This window comes from Rhineura floridana, chromosome 4, assembly GCF_030035675.1.
Source record: "Rhineura floridana isolate rRhiFlo1 chromosome 4, rRhiFlo1.hap2, whole genome shotgun sequence".
NCBI lineage: Eukaryota > Metazoa > Chordata > Lepidosauria > Squamata > Rhineuridae > Rhineura > Rhineura floridana.
In genome coordinates this window covers 85021333-85040638 of record NC_084483.1, presented here as the reverse complement: position 1 = coordinate 85040638, position 19306 = coordinate 85021333, and the positions used below count along the sequence as shown (strand labels likewise).

Genomic DNA, 19306 nt, shown 5'->3' with positions numbered 1-19306 from the left:
AGGGAAGGCTGAATGACTGGCTATACTTGTAGTGAGTGGGGAGGCAAAAATTCCTACCATCACAAGGATTCAGCCTTTCCTGTCCACTCATGATTGCTGCTGTCAGATGCTTCCTGGATCTATCACTCCGTCTTTTAACTCCCAGTGTGGGCAGTCTCCCCAAATGATTTTTCACCCACACCATCTGGTCTGGTATGGATGAACCCTTTTTGCAAGCTACCAACCTCTTAGAATAGTAGAGTTGGAAGGGGCCTATAAGGCCATCAAGTCCAACCATGCCTTCATAGCCTCAAACCTAGACTTACTACAATGTACTTTATATAGGACTGTTACACTATTATACAGAAATTTTGACTGGCACAGAAATCAGTATTATGTCTCTTGGCAGAGGTGGACTGTGGAAGTTCATTACGCTAGTGATCTTCCTATCCTGACTATTACCAGAGAGCATAATTCAGTATATAAATGTTTACAACCATTAGAAGCACAGGTCCAATTAAGGGAAGATATCCTCTTTCTACATCCCATCAGGTTTCTTCTGTAGACATGAAATACCTCAAGTCTAAACCTCTTTCATAGAAGTGTGGCCACCCTCTTTTTCTCACTTGTACTAATTTTTGAAAATTGTGCTTTAGCTAATAAAACTGCAGTCAGGTTACCAAGGGATATGGTTTGTGGATTTTAAAATTATGTATTCAAAAAACTCTGAATTAACTCACTGATATATTTTGAAGATTTTGGGACAGAAATGGAAATGGACTGCCTTCAAGTCAATTCTGACTTATGGCAACCCTATGAATAGGGTTTTCATAGTAAGCGGTATTCAGAGGAGGTTTACCATTGACTTCCTCTGAGGCTGACAGGCAGTGACTGGCCCAAGGTCAAACTAGAAATAGTAATATACTGAAACTACTCAACTTGAAACAGGCAAAGCAAAAATCACAGGGTTTATTTGTCGAGGAAGTGGTCTGTTGTTGTTATGTACCTTCAAGTTGATTTTGACTTATGGTGACCCTATGAATCAGCAACCTCCAATAGCATCTATTTTAAACCACCGTGTTCAGATCTTGTAAGTTCAGGTCTGTGGCTTCCTTTATGGAATCAATCCATCTCTTGTTTGGCTTTCCTCTTTTTCTACTCTCTTCTGTTTTTCCCAGCATTATTGTCTTTTCTAGTGAATCAGGTCTCATGATGTGTTCAAAGTATGATAACCTCAGTTTCATCATTTTAGCTTCTAGTGACAGTTCTGGTTTAATTTTTTCTAACAACCAATTATGTGAATTTTTCTCGGTCCATGGTATCTGCAAAGCTCTCCTCCAACACCACATTTCAAATGAGTTGATTTTTCTCTTACCCACTTTTTTCACTGACCAACTTTCACATCCATACATAGAGATCATGAATACCATAGTTTGAATGATCCTGACTTTAGTGTTCAGTGATACATCTTTGCATTTGAGGACTTTTTCTAGTTCTCTCATATCTGCCCTCCCCAGTGCTAGCCTTCTCCTAATTTCTTGACTATTGTCTCCAATTTGGTTAATGACTGTACGAAGGTATTGATAATCCTAGACAAGTTCAATGTCCTCATTGTCAACTTTAAAGTTACATAAATTGTCTGTTGTCATTACTTAAGTCTTCTTGACGTACAGCTGTAGTCCTGCTTTTGTGCTTTCCTATTTAACTTTCATCAGCATTCATTTCAAATCATTACTGGTTTCTGCTAGTAGAATCATAGAATCATAAAATAGTAGAGTTGGGAGGGGCCTACAAGGCCATCGAGTCCAATCCCCTAAGCAATGCAGGAATCCAAATCAAAGCATTCCTGACAGATGGCTGTCCAGCTGTCTCTTGAATGCCTCCAGCATCAGAGAGCCCACTACCTCTCTAGGTAATTGGTTCCATTGTCATATGGCTCTAACAGTTAGGAAGTGTTTCCTGATGTTCAGTCGAAGTCTGGCTTCCGGCAACTTGAGCCTATTATTCCGTGTCCTGCACTCTGGGATGATCGAGAAGAGACCCCAGCCCTCCTCTATGTGGCAACCTTTCATGTACTTGAAGAGTGCTATCATATCTCCCCTCAGTCTTCTCTTCTCCAGGATAAACATGCCCAGTTCTTTCAGTCTCTCCTCATAGGGCTTTGTTTCCAGTCCCCTGATCATCTTTGTTGCCCTCCTCTGAAACTGTTCCAGTTTGTCTGCATCCTTCTTGAAGTGCGGAGGCTAGAACTGGACCCAGTACTCAAGATGAGGCCTAACCAGTGCTGAATAGAGGGGAACTAATACTTCATGAGATTTCGAAATGACACTTCTGTTCATGCAGCCTAAAATAGCATTTGCCTTTTTTGCAGCCACATCGCACTATTGGCTCATATTTAGCTTGTGATCAACGACAATTCCAAGATTCTTCTCACATGTCGTTTTGCTGAGCCAAGTATCCCCCATCTTATAACTGTGCATTTGGTTTCTTTTTCCTAGATGTAGAACTTTGCATTTATCCCTGCTGAATTTCACTCTGTTGTATTCAGCCCAATGCTCCAGCCTATCAAAGTGCCTTTGAATTTTGTTTCCATCTTCCACGGTATTAGCTGTGCCCCCCAATTTTGTATCATCTGCAAATTTGATAAGCTTGCTCTGTACCTCCTCAACCAAGTTGTTAATAACAATGTTGAAGAGCACTGGACCCAGGACCGAGCCCTGTGGTACCCCACTCGTTACTTCTGCCCAGTTTGAGAAGGAATCATTGATAAGCACTCTTTGAGTATGATTCTGGAGCCAACTGTGGATCCACCTACTAGTTGTTCCATCCAGCCCACATTTAGCTAGGTTGCTAATCAGAATATCAGGGGGCACTTTGTCAAAAGCTTTGCTGAAGTCGAGATATATTATGTCCACAGCATTCCCATAGTCTACAAGGAAGGTTACCCAATCAAAAAATGAGAGATTAGTTTGTCAGGGTTTGTTCTTCATAAATCCATGTTGGCTCCTAGTAATCACTGCATTGTTTTCAAGGTGCTTACTGATTGACTGCTTTATAATCTGCTTCAGAGTTTTTCCAGCGATTGATGTTAGGCTGACTGGTCTGTAGCTCCCTGGTTCCTCCTTTTTGCCCTTTTTAAAGATAGGGACAACATTAGCTCTCTTCCAGTCATCTGGCACTTCACCAGTCCTCCACGATTTCGCAAAGATAATAGACAGCGGTTCTGAGAGTTCTTCAGCCAGTTCCTTCTAGGATGCAGTTTATCAGGCCCTGCCGATTTGAACTCGTTCAAAGTGATTAGGTATTCTAGACCGTTTGTCTATCTATCTCAAGCTCCAATCCTGCCCCTTCTACTTCATGTTTCCCGGGAGGGTCATAGACCCTTTTATGGGAGAAGACTGAGCCAAAGCAGGAATTGAGCACTTCTGCCTTTTCTTTGTCACCTCTTATCATTTTGCCATCCTCACTGAGTAGCTGTGCCACCATTTGTTTTCTCTGTCTTTTACTATGGACGTATCTGAAGAAACTTTTTTGTTGCTTTTAGCATCTCTCGCTAACCTCATTCTCAGCTTTCGCCTTCCTGACACCATCCCGGCAATTCCGTGATACCTGCCTGTACTCTTCCTTTGTGGCCTGGCCTTCATTCCACTTCCTGTATGTGTCCTTTTTTTGTTTTCAGGTCAGCTCTAAGCTTTTTGTGAAGCCACATTGGCTTCTTCTGCTGTTTCCCCCCTTTTTTCCTTGTTGGAATTGCTTGCCATTGCACTTTTAGAATTTCCTTTTTTAGAAACTCCCACCCATCTTGGACTCCTTTTCTCATTAGGGTCGCTTGCCATGGAACCATACTTATAATTGTTCTGAGTTTATTAAAATCAGCTTTCCTGAAGTCCAGGGTGCACATATGGCTACTCTCAGCTTTTAGTTCTGTTAAAATCAAGAATTCAAGTATGGTGTAGTCACTTTCCCCCAGAGTTCCCGTAACTGCCACTTCATCCACCAAATCATCTCTATTGGTTAGAATCAAGTCCAGGATAGCTGATCCTCTGGTTGCTTCCTTCACTTTCTGTAGGAGAAAGTTATCTCCAACACAAGTCAGAAATTTCTTGGAAGGGTCAACAGATATTGGGATAATTGAAGTCCCCCATTACTACTACATCATGCCCCCTTGAAACATTGGCAATTTGTATTTCAAAAGTTGCATTCTCATCTTCTCCTTGAGTGGTTGGTTGGTAGTAGACTCCAAGCACCACATTCCTTTTATTACTTGCCCCATTAATTTTAATCCAGATACTCTCAGTGAAGCTATCAAGATCATCTTCCTGTATTTGTGCAGGGATACATATTTTTAACATATAGTGCAACTCCACCTCCCCTTTTATTCCTTCTGGTCTTTTTGAACAAGTTATAGCCTACAATTGCTGTATTCCAGTCATGGGAGTCATCCCACCAAATTTCAGTTATACCTATCCAGTCGTAATTACTCTCCTGTATTAAGAGTTCACGTTTGTCCTGCTTGTTTCCCATGCTCTGCGCATTAGTATACATTGAAAACCATGTGATTTATGGCTTGGTTTCCTTACCACATTTTTCTGAGGACTATTACTGGGCCCTTTTAGAGCCAATCTCTCTGGTCCCGTTACTGTGCACAAGCCTTCATCAGTCGTTACCAACAAGTTTGCATCTCCCTCCCCCTTAGGATTCAGTTTAAAGCCCTGCTGATGAACTTCTCTATGCTGTGGCCAAACACATTCTTCCCAGTCCTTGTGAAATGCAACCCATCACTTGCCAGCAGTCCATCTTCCAGGAAGCATAGCCCGTGGTCCCAGAATCCAAATCTCTCAAGCTGGCACCACCTTCGTAGCCATTCATTCACACAGAGTATTTTTCTTTCCCTTTCTACTCCTCTTCTAAGTGCTGGAAGGATGGATGAAAAAACTATCTGGGCCCCAAAGTCCTTGAGTTTCTTTCCCAGAGCTTCAAAGTCTGATGTGATTTCTTCATAGCTCTGTTCGGCAGTATCATTTGTTTCCACGTGGATGAGGAGAAAGGGATACCTGTTGGTGGGACTGATGAGTTATGGCAACCCTTCCGTCACATCTCTAATCCATCCTTCTGGTAGACAGCATACCTGGAGAGTCCACAGATCTTCTCGGCATACTTGGGTTTCAATCCCACGCACTAGGGAGTCTCCCATTACTAGTACTCTTCTCTTCTGGTTGTGGGGTGTGATTTCATTGCCCCTGCTTCATTGAGCTTCAGCCTCTTGCTCATTGTCGCATGGGGTCTCCTGTAATTCTTCCACCACAGGCTGACCTCCAGTGGTTGAAAGCGGTTCCATAGTTCCACTGGTGAAGGGTGTCTTCTAGCTCTTTTGCTCCTAACTGTTACACTTTCCCACGGAGTTTCCTCCACTTCGTTGCTCCTCTCCAAAGCACTCTCTTCTGCTACCACATGCTGTTGTTCTTCCACCTCCACTTCTCTTTGCTGCTGTTGTTCCAGTGTTCTGTCTAAGAACTCTTCATCTTCTCTTATAGTCCTCAGTGTGGCCACCCACCGTTCCAGGCCTCTCACCTTTTCTTCCAACAGTGCCACGAGCTTGCACTTGTTGCACGTCGACGCCATGTTATTCTCAGGAAAGAAAACAAACATGGAACACACCTTGCTGGTCAAAACCACTGGAGTATCCTTCCCATTCATACTCTCTTCTAACTTTTGTTTCTTTCTAACTACTCGTTTTGGAGTGGCCTCTGCTTTGACCTGTCCTACTTCAGGGTAAACTTGAGAGTCCCACTGGTATGTGGTGCACTGTACAAGAATTGGTAATTTTATTTATTTATTTATTTATTTAGGGACATCCCCCTTGACCTCCCCTGTCAAACTGCTTTGTCAAACTCCTGTTTGCTCTCCCTGTTTGCTCTCCCTGTTCGCTTGATCTCTGAAAGCTGGCATGCTTGTATCTCCTCTCCTGTGGACCAGCTGAGACAGCTCCCTCTGCTCAGAATCGTAGAAACAGAATAGTAGTATGATATCGTCTGAATATCTTAAATTATTGATATTTCTCCCTCCAATTTTCACACCTCCTTTATCTTGGTCCAATCCCACTTTCAGTATATGTTCTGCACATGGATTAAACAAGTAGGGTGATAAAATACACCCATCTCACACCCTTTCCAATTGGGAACCAATCGGTTTCTCCATATTCTCTCCTTTCAGTAGCCTCTTGTCCACAGTACAGGTTATGCATCAGCACAATCAGATGCTGTGGCACCCCCCTTTCTTTTAAAGCATTCCATAGTTTTTAATGATGTACACAATCAAAGGCTTTGCTGTAATCTATAAAGCACAGGGTGATTTTCTTCTGAAATCCTTCACCACATTAAGGTGTGCATCCTAGAGGAGGGGGTCTGTTGTAACCCGTTAATTTTGCTGGCATTTTCTGCACAGACCCTTCCAATAACTTTGGAGGGAGTTGGCTCCCATATAAATCCATAAAGCTGTCAGTCTAAATAGGATCTCCAGGCAGCTTTAGTTTTAGGCAAGTTTGAGTTTTAGTTTAAAGGCGGTAGCTAATTCCAAACAATTAGCTGATGGCAATTTTAAGATGGCAAGTTATAAACTAGCCTCATCTTGTCAGACCTCTATACTTCTTATCACAATCCAGCTTGACAATGGCCACAGACCCAACTTCAGTTTACTAGTGAGACTCATCTTGCTTCTGTACCCAGTTCTTATTCTGTTATTTGTATTGTAGGATTGGACAACTGGCAATGGGCTATGTAGAGAACCTCCCCATCAGTCATTTGTTGTAATGGATGCTAGCCAGGAGCCATCTGACGGTCTTAATTATTACCATTCTAACTTATTCCTGACTACACTTGAGTATTCACCAGATTTGTTTCAAACGAGCATCAGCGCACCTGGTCCTTTCAATAAACTGAAGCTCTGGCAGTTTCTTGAAATTAAGAAGAATAATTTTGTGGACTGTGGGGAAAAGCTTTGATCCAAAACCTATTTTTCCCCAGGTCTAACAACCCTGCTGTTTCATGTAAGTCTTGAGTTAAGTCTATATAAGCCTACTAAGGGCCTTACCATAATATCCACACAGAACCATCAATGATAATATTAGTAAATATATGTACACATGTATATATGTTATTCAGAATTTCCCGAGAAACAAACATGACACTATTTTGCAGAAAATAGCAGAACTGAAAAAATATATACAGATTTTTAGTATAATTTCATATTTGCAGTCCTTGCTATAAACCACTCTCACACAAAAAAGGCCATCTACATTATGATTGTGTTTCTGTAATATTACAGCTGGTGGATTTTTTTCTCCCCTACTGCAGTTTTTAAGAAGCAATTAAAAAGTAAAACTAATTCAAGAAAAGCTTTAGTTCTTTTTAGGTGTTCATTTACCACCAAAGAGAAGTTTCATTTTCAGTCTTCAGTTTATTAAAAATGTCACTATCAGTCTTCAGGTTATTAAAAGTGTTTCCACATTATTTTTATTCAAACGAACAAGTTTAAACATTTTCATGTTGTTTCCAGCAGCAGCTAGCTATTTGCTTAGGTTGTTACTCCAATTTGTTATTACTTTTCTTGCTACAAGATTCTGGCTGTAATTCTCTGTTTGTTTTAGAGCAAGATTAACTGATCTTGGACCTCATGCCAGAGAACATCTCAGGTATCCATCACTATAATTTGTCTACTTGATCATGAATTTATTATTAAATTACATGTTTATTCTTCCCTTATGCATAGTGTTGAGGGCAATGTACATTGATCTCTCCCACTCCCCATTACAACCCTGTGATGTAGGTTAGGCAGAGGAAAAAATCGCTAGTCCATGGGTCACACAGTGAGCTTCATAGCTGAATGGAGAGAGTTGAACTCAGTCTCCTCAGTTCTAGTCCGACGCTCTGATTAGTACACCACATTTATGTGAGCATTTGTTTTTTCAGCTCATTCTCCCTCTCTCATGTGAGCAATATTACCAGTAAAACTACCCAGGGGGCAGTCATATACCCAAAATGCTGGTCGTCCTTTTCCCACATCCTGCTGTTTCTGCTTCCTATCTTCTATCTGATTTCTATCTTCTCATTGGAAAGGCCTATTGGCTCTTCAATGCTACTCCACGAACTGAATGCACTTCCAGTCACAGCAGAAGAGTTGCACTCACAGAAGTTCAGCAGTACAACTCTCCTGTTCACAGATTCTACCCAGTATGCACTATGCAGTTTCCATAGCATGACTATGTACTTTACTTCCATAAATTTTGATAAAAACCAAGTAAGTGTTCCATTTATGGCATAACACAGACCCTTAAAAAAATGAAAACAGAAACAACACAATCTTAATTAGAAAACAAGTTCATGTTAAGCTAGCTTATTAAGGTGCCTGCTTCTTTGCAGTTTAAAGGCCAATTGCACCATATTGTTTGGTTTTACCTTCTGGTGGCCTGTTGGATGTTGCCACAACGACAACACCATTTTGGAATAGGTTTTCAAAGAGCTGCTTGAGAATCATGGCATCAGCAATGTCTGTGACCTGAGGAAGACAACACCACCACCATCAGAGCCTGGTTTTGACTTGTCCCATTAACTGATTTGCAACTGGGTTTGTAGTCACAAAAGCGGCTTGTTGGTTAAATGACAGAAGATTCTAATTACCACTTGCAGGAGAAAAGGAGGGAATAATTAATAAGCAGTGAATGTGCAACAATCTTTTCAAATATGTCAGTTCTTTATTACAGAGCCCCATAATTTTTTAACAAACTGCTGGACAATTCTGTGTTAACTTCCATTCTAAAATACAGGTGGGAAACAGAAAAATAGATTCAGACATTTAAGAGGCCTCATTAAATTGAACCAACACACATACAAAACCTTCAGAAGATCAAGAAAGAAAATACGCACCAGCTGCTTTACATTTCTATTACCTTTCCAGCAAAGGATCACAGAGGTGACTTTAAATGGTCATGGAACTTTCAGAAAAAAGGACAAGTAGCCAAGTATACATAATCAGCTGCTGTTGAAAATAGAACGATATGACATAGATACTATTGTGCAATTGTTGCACAAAACAATTCAACAGATGGCCCATCACAAAAAATAAGCAATTTCATTGTTCTTTTTAAGTGCCTTCTATTACTGTCCATGAATAATCAAAAAGGCACTGCAGTCAGTTCCAGCACAGTCAGCCTCTTCTAACCTTCACAGACATAAATCATTCTCTCTCTCTCTCTGTCATAGGCACACACACATAAGCAAACCATCTCAACAAAAATGGGGGCAACAATTAATAATGAAAAGAAACTTTTGTCTGAGCATTTTTACTTTCCTGCTTATTGTTTATTAAATTATTAAAGCTGTGCTTAAGATACTAGCTTTATTATATGCAGAATTTAATTTAAACACAGGTATGATAAAAGAGGCCCACTGAAAATAGTTTAAGATAGAACTGAATTTTTGAACAAAATAATGACGCTACATCTGAAATCAGAGAAAGTGGTTAGGCTGCCTTTGCCCATAGTGCCTTTCAATGCTTCCTTAAAAGGCACTTGAGACATATAAGAGTTACCTTTGGAAGAGGCTCTGCCTAAACCAATTGACACAGTTCACAGGACCTGGCATTTGCTGCAATACTGTAAGGATAGGCAGCTGAACATATAAACACATCAGTTCTGACATACAAGCAAGTGAAAAATTGGAGGATAGAGATTAAGACACAAAAGTAGGAGACGTACTAAGCAAAATATTACTGCTTCATGAGACCACTAAAATGTGCAGAAGATGACAAAAAGGAATAGTGAAAGAAACACAAACGTTCCTTCTAGTTTAGAAATGGAGGAAGAAAGTATCATGTGATAAGACAATCTAGGTTTACGACAGGGAGACTTTGACAAAGCATAACACTCCGGCACATTAGACTGCCAAATATTTATGACCAGAGGAAATGTAATGAAGCCTTCTCAGTTAGTGTTTTGATGTTGCAGAATTTGAATATATTTGCCTACCAAAATAGATTAATTTTTTTGAAAAGCTACATAATTAAAAAAGCAAGAGTCATTCTATGTACTTGGGTGCCAATTTAAGTCCTTTTGATCCTGTGTAGCTTTGGAAGGAAAGACAAAAGTGAAAGCATTCTCAAAGCTCAGGTTCTTTCTGTGCCCAGCATTCATTATAAATGGGAACAAAACAAATTACCAATAAGAGGGATCTGCTAATGGAGAGAATGGAGAAATTTCATTAGCATTTAAGAGAAAAGATTTGTATGACCTAGAGTTGCTTTCTTTTCTCTTAAGTTGAAAAAAAAATCAATAATGTATGTGTGGAAGTGCTTGAAGCTCAGTTATCTTTTGATTGGTGCAGTTTCTTATAATGAATAGCAAACATAAGCATGTATAAGCAGTAATTAGTGTTAGCTCAAAAACAAGAGCTTAATTTTTTTTATTACATGCTTTTAACAATTTTCCTTGCCTACAAGCATTGTCTAAAATGTACTCATTTTTACCAAATACACGAGATATTTGGAACCCAATTTTTCTGGGTTTCAGCGATTCAGCTTTCTATTTTTTCCTCTATCATTAATACCAACCTCAGACTATTCCGTTTCTGAAAAGCCTCTTTATTTTTTGGTGGGGATGTATGAGATGACGTAAGATGAAGGGTGAAGACAGAAGTAATATGTAAAAAAGAGCATTCGTACGATGCAGGATAAGCTCAACTTCCTCATAGCTTCCCAAGTGAAATGTGTATACCAGTGAACTGAGAGCTGATTCAGCTAACAGACTTGTTCTCTTTTCCCCCATGCTCCAGACAGGCTGTCTACCTTTTTTATTTTTTTGAAAGTTAATGCACGCAGCCATATGATTTTATTTATTTATTTTAGGAAGAAAAGGATTTTTTTGAAGAAAAAATGCAAAACTGTCCTGGGAACTGGGGGACAGGGAAATTTCTTGGTGATGTCTTGAGCACCAATCAGCTATGTGCACAGAGAGCTTCTGCTGTAAGCTTGCAGCACTGCTTTTTCCCCTTAAGCCTAAAGAGAAACTGATATATTTGGACAGAATGTGGCACGGTCACTTTCATTGTGTTCTAAAAGGTTTATATTTGTCTTCACCACAAGCAAACTCCAGGTTCAGCTAAGGGCAGGCAGATTCCCAGAGTTTAAAAGGAGTGTCATGGCCATACCAAGGGCCGATTCACATGGAGATTTATTGTGAGATGGGTGCCACCTGCAACCCCGTTTAATTCACACAGTTTACATGACGTTGCAGACACAGGAAAGGTGCGTTGATGCTTTTCCCTGTAAATCCGAATCAAAGCAATCCGCTGAAAATGCGATAAAACCCTTCCGCTTCACTGCACTCCTCTCATGTAGGCTCTTTCCTCCGATGTTCTTTGCTGGGGGGTAGATCGTCACTTTCAGATACTCCCCTTTCTCTGCCCACTAAACTCTTCATGAATTCCATTTTACTTCCAACTGACTGCTCCTGAACTTCTACAGCCCTCCTTTCTTTCGCTCCTTAGTCGCCCAGTAAACTGCCTTCCTTCACTCCTGTTCTTTCGAACTCTTTCCATCCAAACTCCCTTGGGCTTTGCAAAAGTGAAGCTGAACTACCCCTGTGACTTTCCTGCACAGTGGGGGCGGCAGCAGCAGCTACCTTTCATTGCAGAATCGTTTTAGTCTCTCTCTCTCTCTCTCTCTCTCTCTCTCACACACACACAAAACCTGTCTCCGACTACCTAATTTTAAAAAAGAAAAAGGAAGGGTTTTACTAGGAATAGGAGGAAGGGGGTCTAGTCAGTGTCATGTCAATTTCACTCTGAGGCACTCTCCCAGCTTCAGCCTTTAAGCCGGAACAGTCATGGGGATTGCACCTCCCTCTCCATTCTGAGTTCCATACACCCAATTACCAATGTGACAGAAGGCATGTGCGTGTGTGCGTGCGTGCACGCATACACACACACACACTTCCACTAAAAATTGCATTTCATAAGTACTTAATAAAAAAGGGGGGTTGCAATAAATATGTCAGGAAGAAATGAAACTGATGGAATAAAGTTTTTCATGCAAGTTGCACGCTCTCCCGGCTTCAGCAAACCGCCTCCCCTTCTCCATTAGCAATACTCCGGAGGGAGCAAACATGTAAGTGAGGGGGCAGGGCCACAAAGAAACAGTGATACTAAATGTGAACAGAAAACAGCAGATTGGAAGGTAGTGGAAAACAGCAGATTGGAAGAGTGTGGGAACGTTGAAAATCTATCGCGATGGGAAAAGCTTTGTCTTTAATATGAAGTTTCGCTTCCATGTGAATCAGCCCCAAGTCATGGCATGCACAAACAGAGCTGATTTCTATTTTCCCCCATCCCAGTTGACAGAACCAATCCCTAGTAGAACACCCATTGTCATAATGGGATGGTATGTATTAGGAAACCAACAATGTTTTCTGAAGATGGAGCTAAACATACAGATAAGGATAGTTCTTTCAATACTATTTACATACATTTTCAGAAAGTGTTTGCCAACATCCTACACCAGATGCTTTGAAATGCTTGGGTTTAAGACAGAACAGAGCTCAGGAATCTCTGAGTTAGGCAGAGGGACAGAAAAGGCAAAATGATATAAGGACTAGTTTACAAAATCTGAAAAGGAATACATAACAGCACATCTGTTCAGCAGGGAGGCAGGGACAGTGGGGTGGAGGAACAGCAATATTAAGTCCTACACTAGCAATGATTTTAGCAGCACATTCTAACATACACTAATGCAATGGAATCAGGGTAACGAAGTCCTGCTTCATTTAGGAGCAGGCACCACTGATCAACATGCTACAGCAATAACTATATTTAAAAATTAACTTCTATATTTTAGAGTTACTATTCGTATTTAATTTCATTTGGAGCAAAATGTGTTACTGCTTGAGTTAATCCTAGGGTTTGAATAAAAGCAGTAATGTAGTGGCAAATCCAGAAGTGCAGGGTTCCTTCATAATAATCATGCCGCACTCTCTCACAGCCATACCTCACTTGCTTGCTTGCTCTCCATCATCATCTCCACACTTCTCAGACTTCTCCGTGCATGCCTTCCCCAACAACAGACATCCCTATGAGCCAATCAGCATGAATGGGGAGTGTGTTAGCTACTGAGAAGGGTCTCAGAGTTAGAAGGTTTTTCTCAGTGACTAACACACTTCCCTTTCATGCTGATCAGTTTGTAGGACACTGGAGACATAGGGACCCTGCTCACAAAAATATAAGGGGTCTAAGACCTCCCAAGGCCCAAGACATCTACACCCCTGAATATAAGCCAAGAGTAACACTTCCATCTCTTGAATATTACAAACAGTTATGAATTTTGTAAATAATAATTGAATACAGTAATTTAGAATGTAATAATGTTGTTTCATAAGAGGAAGCTATTGTAATTACCTTGAGACTCTCTTTTTTGTTACAGGACTACAAATTAGACATTTTGAAAAGCTGACCTATCAATTGATCATGCAATTTTTAAAGTTATATTTGACTAATCAATTGACCAGCATGCCCATCCCCTCAAACAGAGAATGCTAGTTTATCAAGTCACAACAAGCAACAGAACAGGGTATTTACACTCAAGCCACCTGTCTCAGTACTTAGAACAGCCTTTCCCAACCAGTGTGCCTCCAGATGTTGGACTACAACTCCCATCTTCCTGACCATTGGCAATGCTAGCTGAGACTGATGGGAGTTGTAGTCCAACAACATCTGGAGGCACACTGGTTGGGAAAGGCTGACTTAGAAGAAAGGCAGGATATAAATCTAATAAATAAATAAATACATGACCAAAAAACACACAGTGGGAAAAACACACAGAAGTAGACCCACTGAAATCAGTGGATTTAAGTAACTAAAAGACTAGTAACTTTAAGGACTAAACAGATTAAAGGCCAGCACCAGCTAGGAAATACAATACCTTATGCAGTGACTGCTATGATGGTGGTCATGGACAAACAGTATAAGCCTCAGGACTACACATCCCACATAAAAGCAGGCATACACCCCACATCCATCCATTCCACATACATACATAACCTATACGCTATTGCTTCACTCTATGAGCTGTGCTTATTCTCCAACCCCAGCATGTGTCTGTGGCCTGGTGTCTATATATACGGCAACTGTGGCTGCTGCAAAACAAAATAGGTGCATCCCAACCAGTTTAATGGGAGGGCTGTTCTTGCTTGGCTGTTGTCATTGCCTCTGTGGATAAGGGGACATGCAGTACACAGTTGTCATTATTTCAGAGCCAAGGCAGTCACTTTGATGGATGAAAGAAAAAGGAATAACTCATTCTGAAGTTATTGCCCAGGAGACAATATAGAAAGGTTTTATAGAAACTTCAGTTTCTAATCTGCTTACCTATAAAAAGCAACGTAATAGGCATTTTTGTTAAAACCCCTTTCAGCACTACAGAAAGTGGATACTGGAAGGCACTTTGGTCCAACAAAAGTGCTAAGATTTGACTTGGACTCAGCTCCCTGATGCTAGGTGACTCTGGGAAAATCACCATCTCAGATTTCAAGAATGGAAATTATCATGACCATAGAGCTGTTGTGAGGGAAACTGGTATTTTATCAGATAATATATCATGGTTGCCATTTTAGTTTTTCTCTTCATAAGTACACAGTGGATAAATATCTTGCTTCTAAAATTACCTTTGCAAAGGTATAATTTTCAATGGAGAAAGCAATTGCTGTAGCATCTGAAATTCAAAGCTACCATCCTCATCCACATGTCTATTGCCCAACTATCTAACAAAATTGTATCTCACTGTGCTTCATCTTGATAACAGTCCATTAATACGAATATTCTATCATCGTTCAGCTAGTGGCTCTGGGGCCAACACTTACCTCAGTTACTCGTTTAACAGTATCCAAGGCCTTAAAGTCAAGGTATATTATATACGAGTCTACTATGCCAGTTTCCTATCAAAGGAGGAAATTAGGATAGACTGGTATAATTTGTCTTTGGCTAATTCATGGTACTTATCATATTCCCTATTCTCCACTGGTCATTTACAAATGGTCTGTAGCTCAGTAGCTGGATATGGCAGGGCCACAATGGGATTAAAGTATTTTAATGATGAACTCCTCAAAAGATTTATCACCTGTCAGGAAACAAACACACTTGATTGCCTTGTGCCACCTTGATTACTATTAACCCAGCTGTGAATTTTCACATGCCAAAGAGAAAAAATACTGGTATATTGCAAAAGGGAAGTGGCAAGATTCCACACAACGTCTAACTAACAGGAAGGACAGCTCTGATCCTGGGCTTCTTGAACTACAGTATAAAACTGGAATAAATTTGGATTACAACTCTACAGAGATCCTTTTGCTTAAAAGAAATTCCAGATAATCTTGTTTCAAGTATTAAAGCATGAAGAGGTCTCCAAAGGCACTGTTTGTAAGACAGGACTCTGCTGAATGAAGCAACTGAATATTGCAGTGGAATAAAATGTCCTATTGAATGCAGGAGTGGAGAAAGGAGTTCAATTCAGAATTCCATCCACAGCTCCATTTCTTTGTTTTGTTCTGTGGCAAACAGAGTAATCTACATTATTAAGTGATTGTGCTGGCCAGAAAACAGCTCCCACACTGACTGCACTATTTAGGGCATCCAGAGGATCAGTACACTGATCAGTGCAGATTTCACTCATTCCCAAAGTATCTCAGGGTGAAACTTTACCAGGTTAAAAAGAGGATTCCCAAACCTGTGCTGGCCTCATAATGCAAAGAACTGCATAGGCCCATACTGGCCATCTGGCACTTCTGGCAAATGCCAGACAAGCTAGTGCACTCAAGGGCCGGTCTTCATGAAAATAGCAGGAACAGCAGCAATGATGAGATTATGCATGAGCAGCAACAAGAGATTGCCCAGTGGCTGGAAGGTCTCTATCTGCCTGCAGGGGCAAGGGAAGGATAGATACATCTTCCTCCTTCTTCCCTGTCTTCATGCTCTTTTGACTTTCCCCTTTCTTGTTGGGGGCAGGGTTAGAAGATGATTGAAGCAGCCTTGTGAAGAAGCAGCCAAGGCTGCAGGCCGAAGGAAAGCCAGATAGGGGCACTCCACTCATGGCAGTGCTGGTTGCTGCTGGAGGCAGTGGCAGCTACCCCTGGAGTGAGCAGAACAGGAGACTTTCCTGAAGTTGGCACTGGGGATGGAATAAGAAGAGAGAAAGAAGTTGAGTATGGGGATGGAGAATCACGGATATCCGAGATGTAACTAGCCCTCTCCTCTTTCTCTCTTTGCCCGGCAGGTTGACAGCGCTTCACTTACATTGCTGGAGTAGGGAGGGAAGAACCTGCCCCTCGGCAGGTGGATTCTGCTTCCAGTTGTGGAGAAGCAAGCAGGCAGAGGGAAGAATGGAAGCAAGATGTTGTTGAAACTCCATGAGACAAACTAGCTCATGCAAAAACTAGAGAGCTGCGGAGGAGGAAAACCACTCAATCCAGCAAGGGCGGATTCCTTGATCACAAAGTAAAGCCTCCCCTGCAGGACCGGAAAGTGGAGATCAGGAGTGACCCAAGCCAAGGCAAGAGGCGATCCCAGTGACTGTCCAGCAAAGCAGAATCCAAAAGTGGCTCCCTGGTGGAGAAGAGAGCAGGAAGGATACAATTCCCTGCTCCAGACACTGGAAGCTCTCTCTCCAGACACTGGAAGTGACAGAACTCTATGACAGTTAAACAAGATATTTTTAAATTAAACACATACTTATACTTAAACAAACATATGACATAAAGCACAGAAAAATAATTTGGCATAGAACTCAGCCCTGAACTTAGCCCAGTGTGCTTTGAATTGTTATGTGCCTTCAAGTTGATTACGACTTATGGCGACCCTATGAATCAGCAACCTCCAACAGCATCTGTCATGAACCACCCTATTCAGATCTTGTAAGTTCAGGTCTGTGGCTTCCTTTATGGAATCAATCCATCTCTTGTTTGGCCTTCTTCTTTTTCTACTCCCTGCTGTTTTCCCCACCATTATTGTCTTTTCTAGAGAATCATGTCTTCTCATTACGTGTCCAAAGTATGATAACCTCAGTTTCATCATTTTAGCTTCTAGTGATAGCTCTGATTTAATTTGCTCTAACACCCAATTATTTGTCTTTTTCACAGTCCATGGTATGGCCAAAGCTCTCCTCAACACCACATTTCAAATGAGTGGATTTTTCTTACTCACTTTTTTAACTGACCAACTTTCACATCCATACATAGAGATCAGGTATACCATGGTCTGAATGATCCTGACTTTAGTTTTCAGTGATACATCTTTGCATTTGAGGACCTTGAGCGGCCGGAGATTGGGTGTGGCCTGCCTTCCTTGCCCTGGCACAGAGGGCCGCGGAGAGCATTGGCCCGGCGGTGGGGAGAGAACGGCCAGGTGTGGAGAGGCCGTGGAGAGCAGTGGGCCCGGCGGCGGCTAGAGAGCGGCCGCAGTTTGAGCGCGGCCCAGCGGTGGCGAGAGAGCGCCACGGACAGCGACCAGAGACTGGACGTGGCCTGCCTTCCTTGCCTCGGCACGGAGCGGCCAGAGTTTGGGCGCGGTCCGGCGCCGCAGCGAGAGAACGCCGCGGAGAACGGCCGGAATTTGGACGCGGCCTGTGCCGACGAGGGGAATTGGGGGGCGTCGGCTCGGCGGACGCCCTGGCCCTTCGGTGGCCGCTGGCGTTCTCCATCGCCGGCTGCCGCTGCAACCTTGTTGTCGCCGCTGGAAGGTGTCTCTGGAGTGTGGGAGTTGGCTGGTTGAGGACGTGGAGGACGTGGAGCAGTGGGTTAGGGCGCTGCCTGCCTGTCCCTTGTGACTTAGACACAGAAGAGAGGAGGAGAAAGAGTACCATTGACACGGCCGCTCCGGAAGAACAGGATTTGTGAAGGGAGGAGGACAACGAAGCACTTTGACAACTTTACGTGGACTTGTCTGGGGGTGGGGGATTCTGCTCAAGTCCCAGGTGAGAGGGGGACATGTGCATATCAGAGAGGGTTCCTGTGGGGAGGGTGGGAAGCCACGATATTAAGAGGCTAGGCGGCAGATGCTGGAGGGGTGTGAGGAGCAGGCCAGGCCAGTTTCGGGGAACAAGGGATAGATGCATAATATCCATCCCCTGTTCCGGGCCGGCTCACCACCAGAAGATAACTGGGGGATGTACGACTCCATCCAACCTTCGACTGCTGTTGTGTAACGCCAGGTCTGTGGTACAGAAAACATCGCTCATCCATGACATGATCGTGGATGAGAACGCAGACCTGTTGTGTATTACGGAAACCTGGCTGGATGAGGCCTCAGCTCCTGTGCTTGAGGCCATGTGTCCAGCCGGTTTCCAGTACGCGCTGCAGCCGAGGATTGGTAGGCGGGGAGGGGGAGTGGCAGTTATCTACCGAGGGTCCTTGAGTTTTGCCAGACTCCCTCTCCACGAGACCAAGTTTGTTGACTGCATGTACTGGAGGTTGGGCCCTAAGGGCAGTTTAGGGATTCCGCTTGTGTACCGCCCACCCCGCTGCACAGCTGACTCCCTGACCGAGGTGCTCGAGGTTGTCTCGGGCGTGCGGGCTCTCTCCCCCAACCTTTTGGTTTTGGGGGACTTTAACCTGCATGCCGAGGCGGCTCTCATAGGAGCTCCTCGGGATTTCATGGAAACCATGACTTCCTGGGAACTGCACCTTAGTAATTTTGGGCCTACCCATGTAGCCGGTCATGCTCTTGACCTTGTATTTGTCTCGGGAGGGGAAGGAAGTGCTCTGAAAATGGGGGCTGTTTCTTCGAACCCCGTGTCATGGTCAGATCACTATTTGGTGAACATGGACCTCTCATTGCCACACACCCTCCGCAGGGGAAAGGGACCTATTAGGATGGTCCGTCCCAGACGCCTGATGGAGCCAAAGGGATTCCTGAAGGTGCTGGGAGACTTGGAGCCATCAGAAGGTCGCCCGGCTGAAACCCTGGTGGCAGAGTGGAATAGGAAGATCACCAGGGCAATAGACCGGGTGGCTCCGAAACGTCCTCTCCCCCTGAATAGAACTCAGATTGCACCCTAGTACACACCATGCTTACGGGGTCTGAGGCAGGAGGTGAGACGACTAGAGCGCCGGTGGCGGAAATCTCGCTCCGAAGACAATCGGACACTGGTTAGAGCAGCAATAGCAGCTGCCTACCAAGTGGCAACAAAGGCAACAAAGAGGGATTTCTTTGCTGCCTCTATTGCATCCGCTGAGTGTTGTCCCAGGAGGTTGTTCCAAGTGGTCCGAAGCCTGGTCGGTCCAGTTGCGCAGGAACCG

The 19306-nt window shown here is 42.9% G+C and overlaps 1 protein-coding gene across 3 annotated transcripts in view; it reads right to left on the bottom strand.

Moving 5' to 3' along the window:
- The window catches only part of AFG1L (AFG1 like ATPase), a 115594-nt gene that overhangs the window by 72844 nt on the left and 23444 nt on the right, over window positions 1–19306 (bottom strand). For all 3 annotated transcript variants that reach the window (XM_061623538.1, XM_061623539.1, XM_061623536.1), the window contains exon 6: window positions 8433–8532. In XM_061623538.1, the coding sequence (XP_061479522.1) occupies window positions 8433–8532 (100 nt within the window). The remainder of the gene's footprint in view (window positions 1–8432; window positions 8533–19306) is intronic.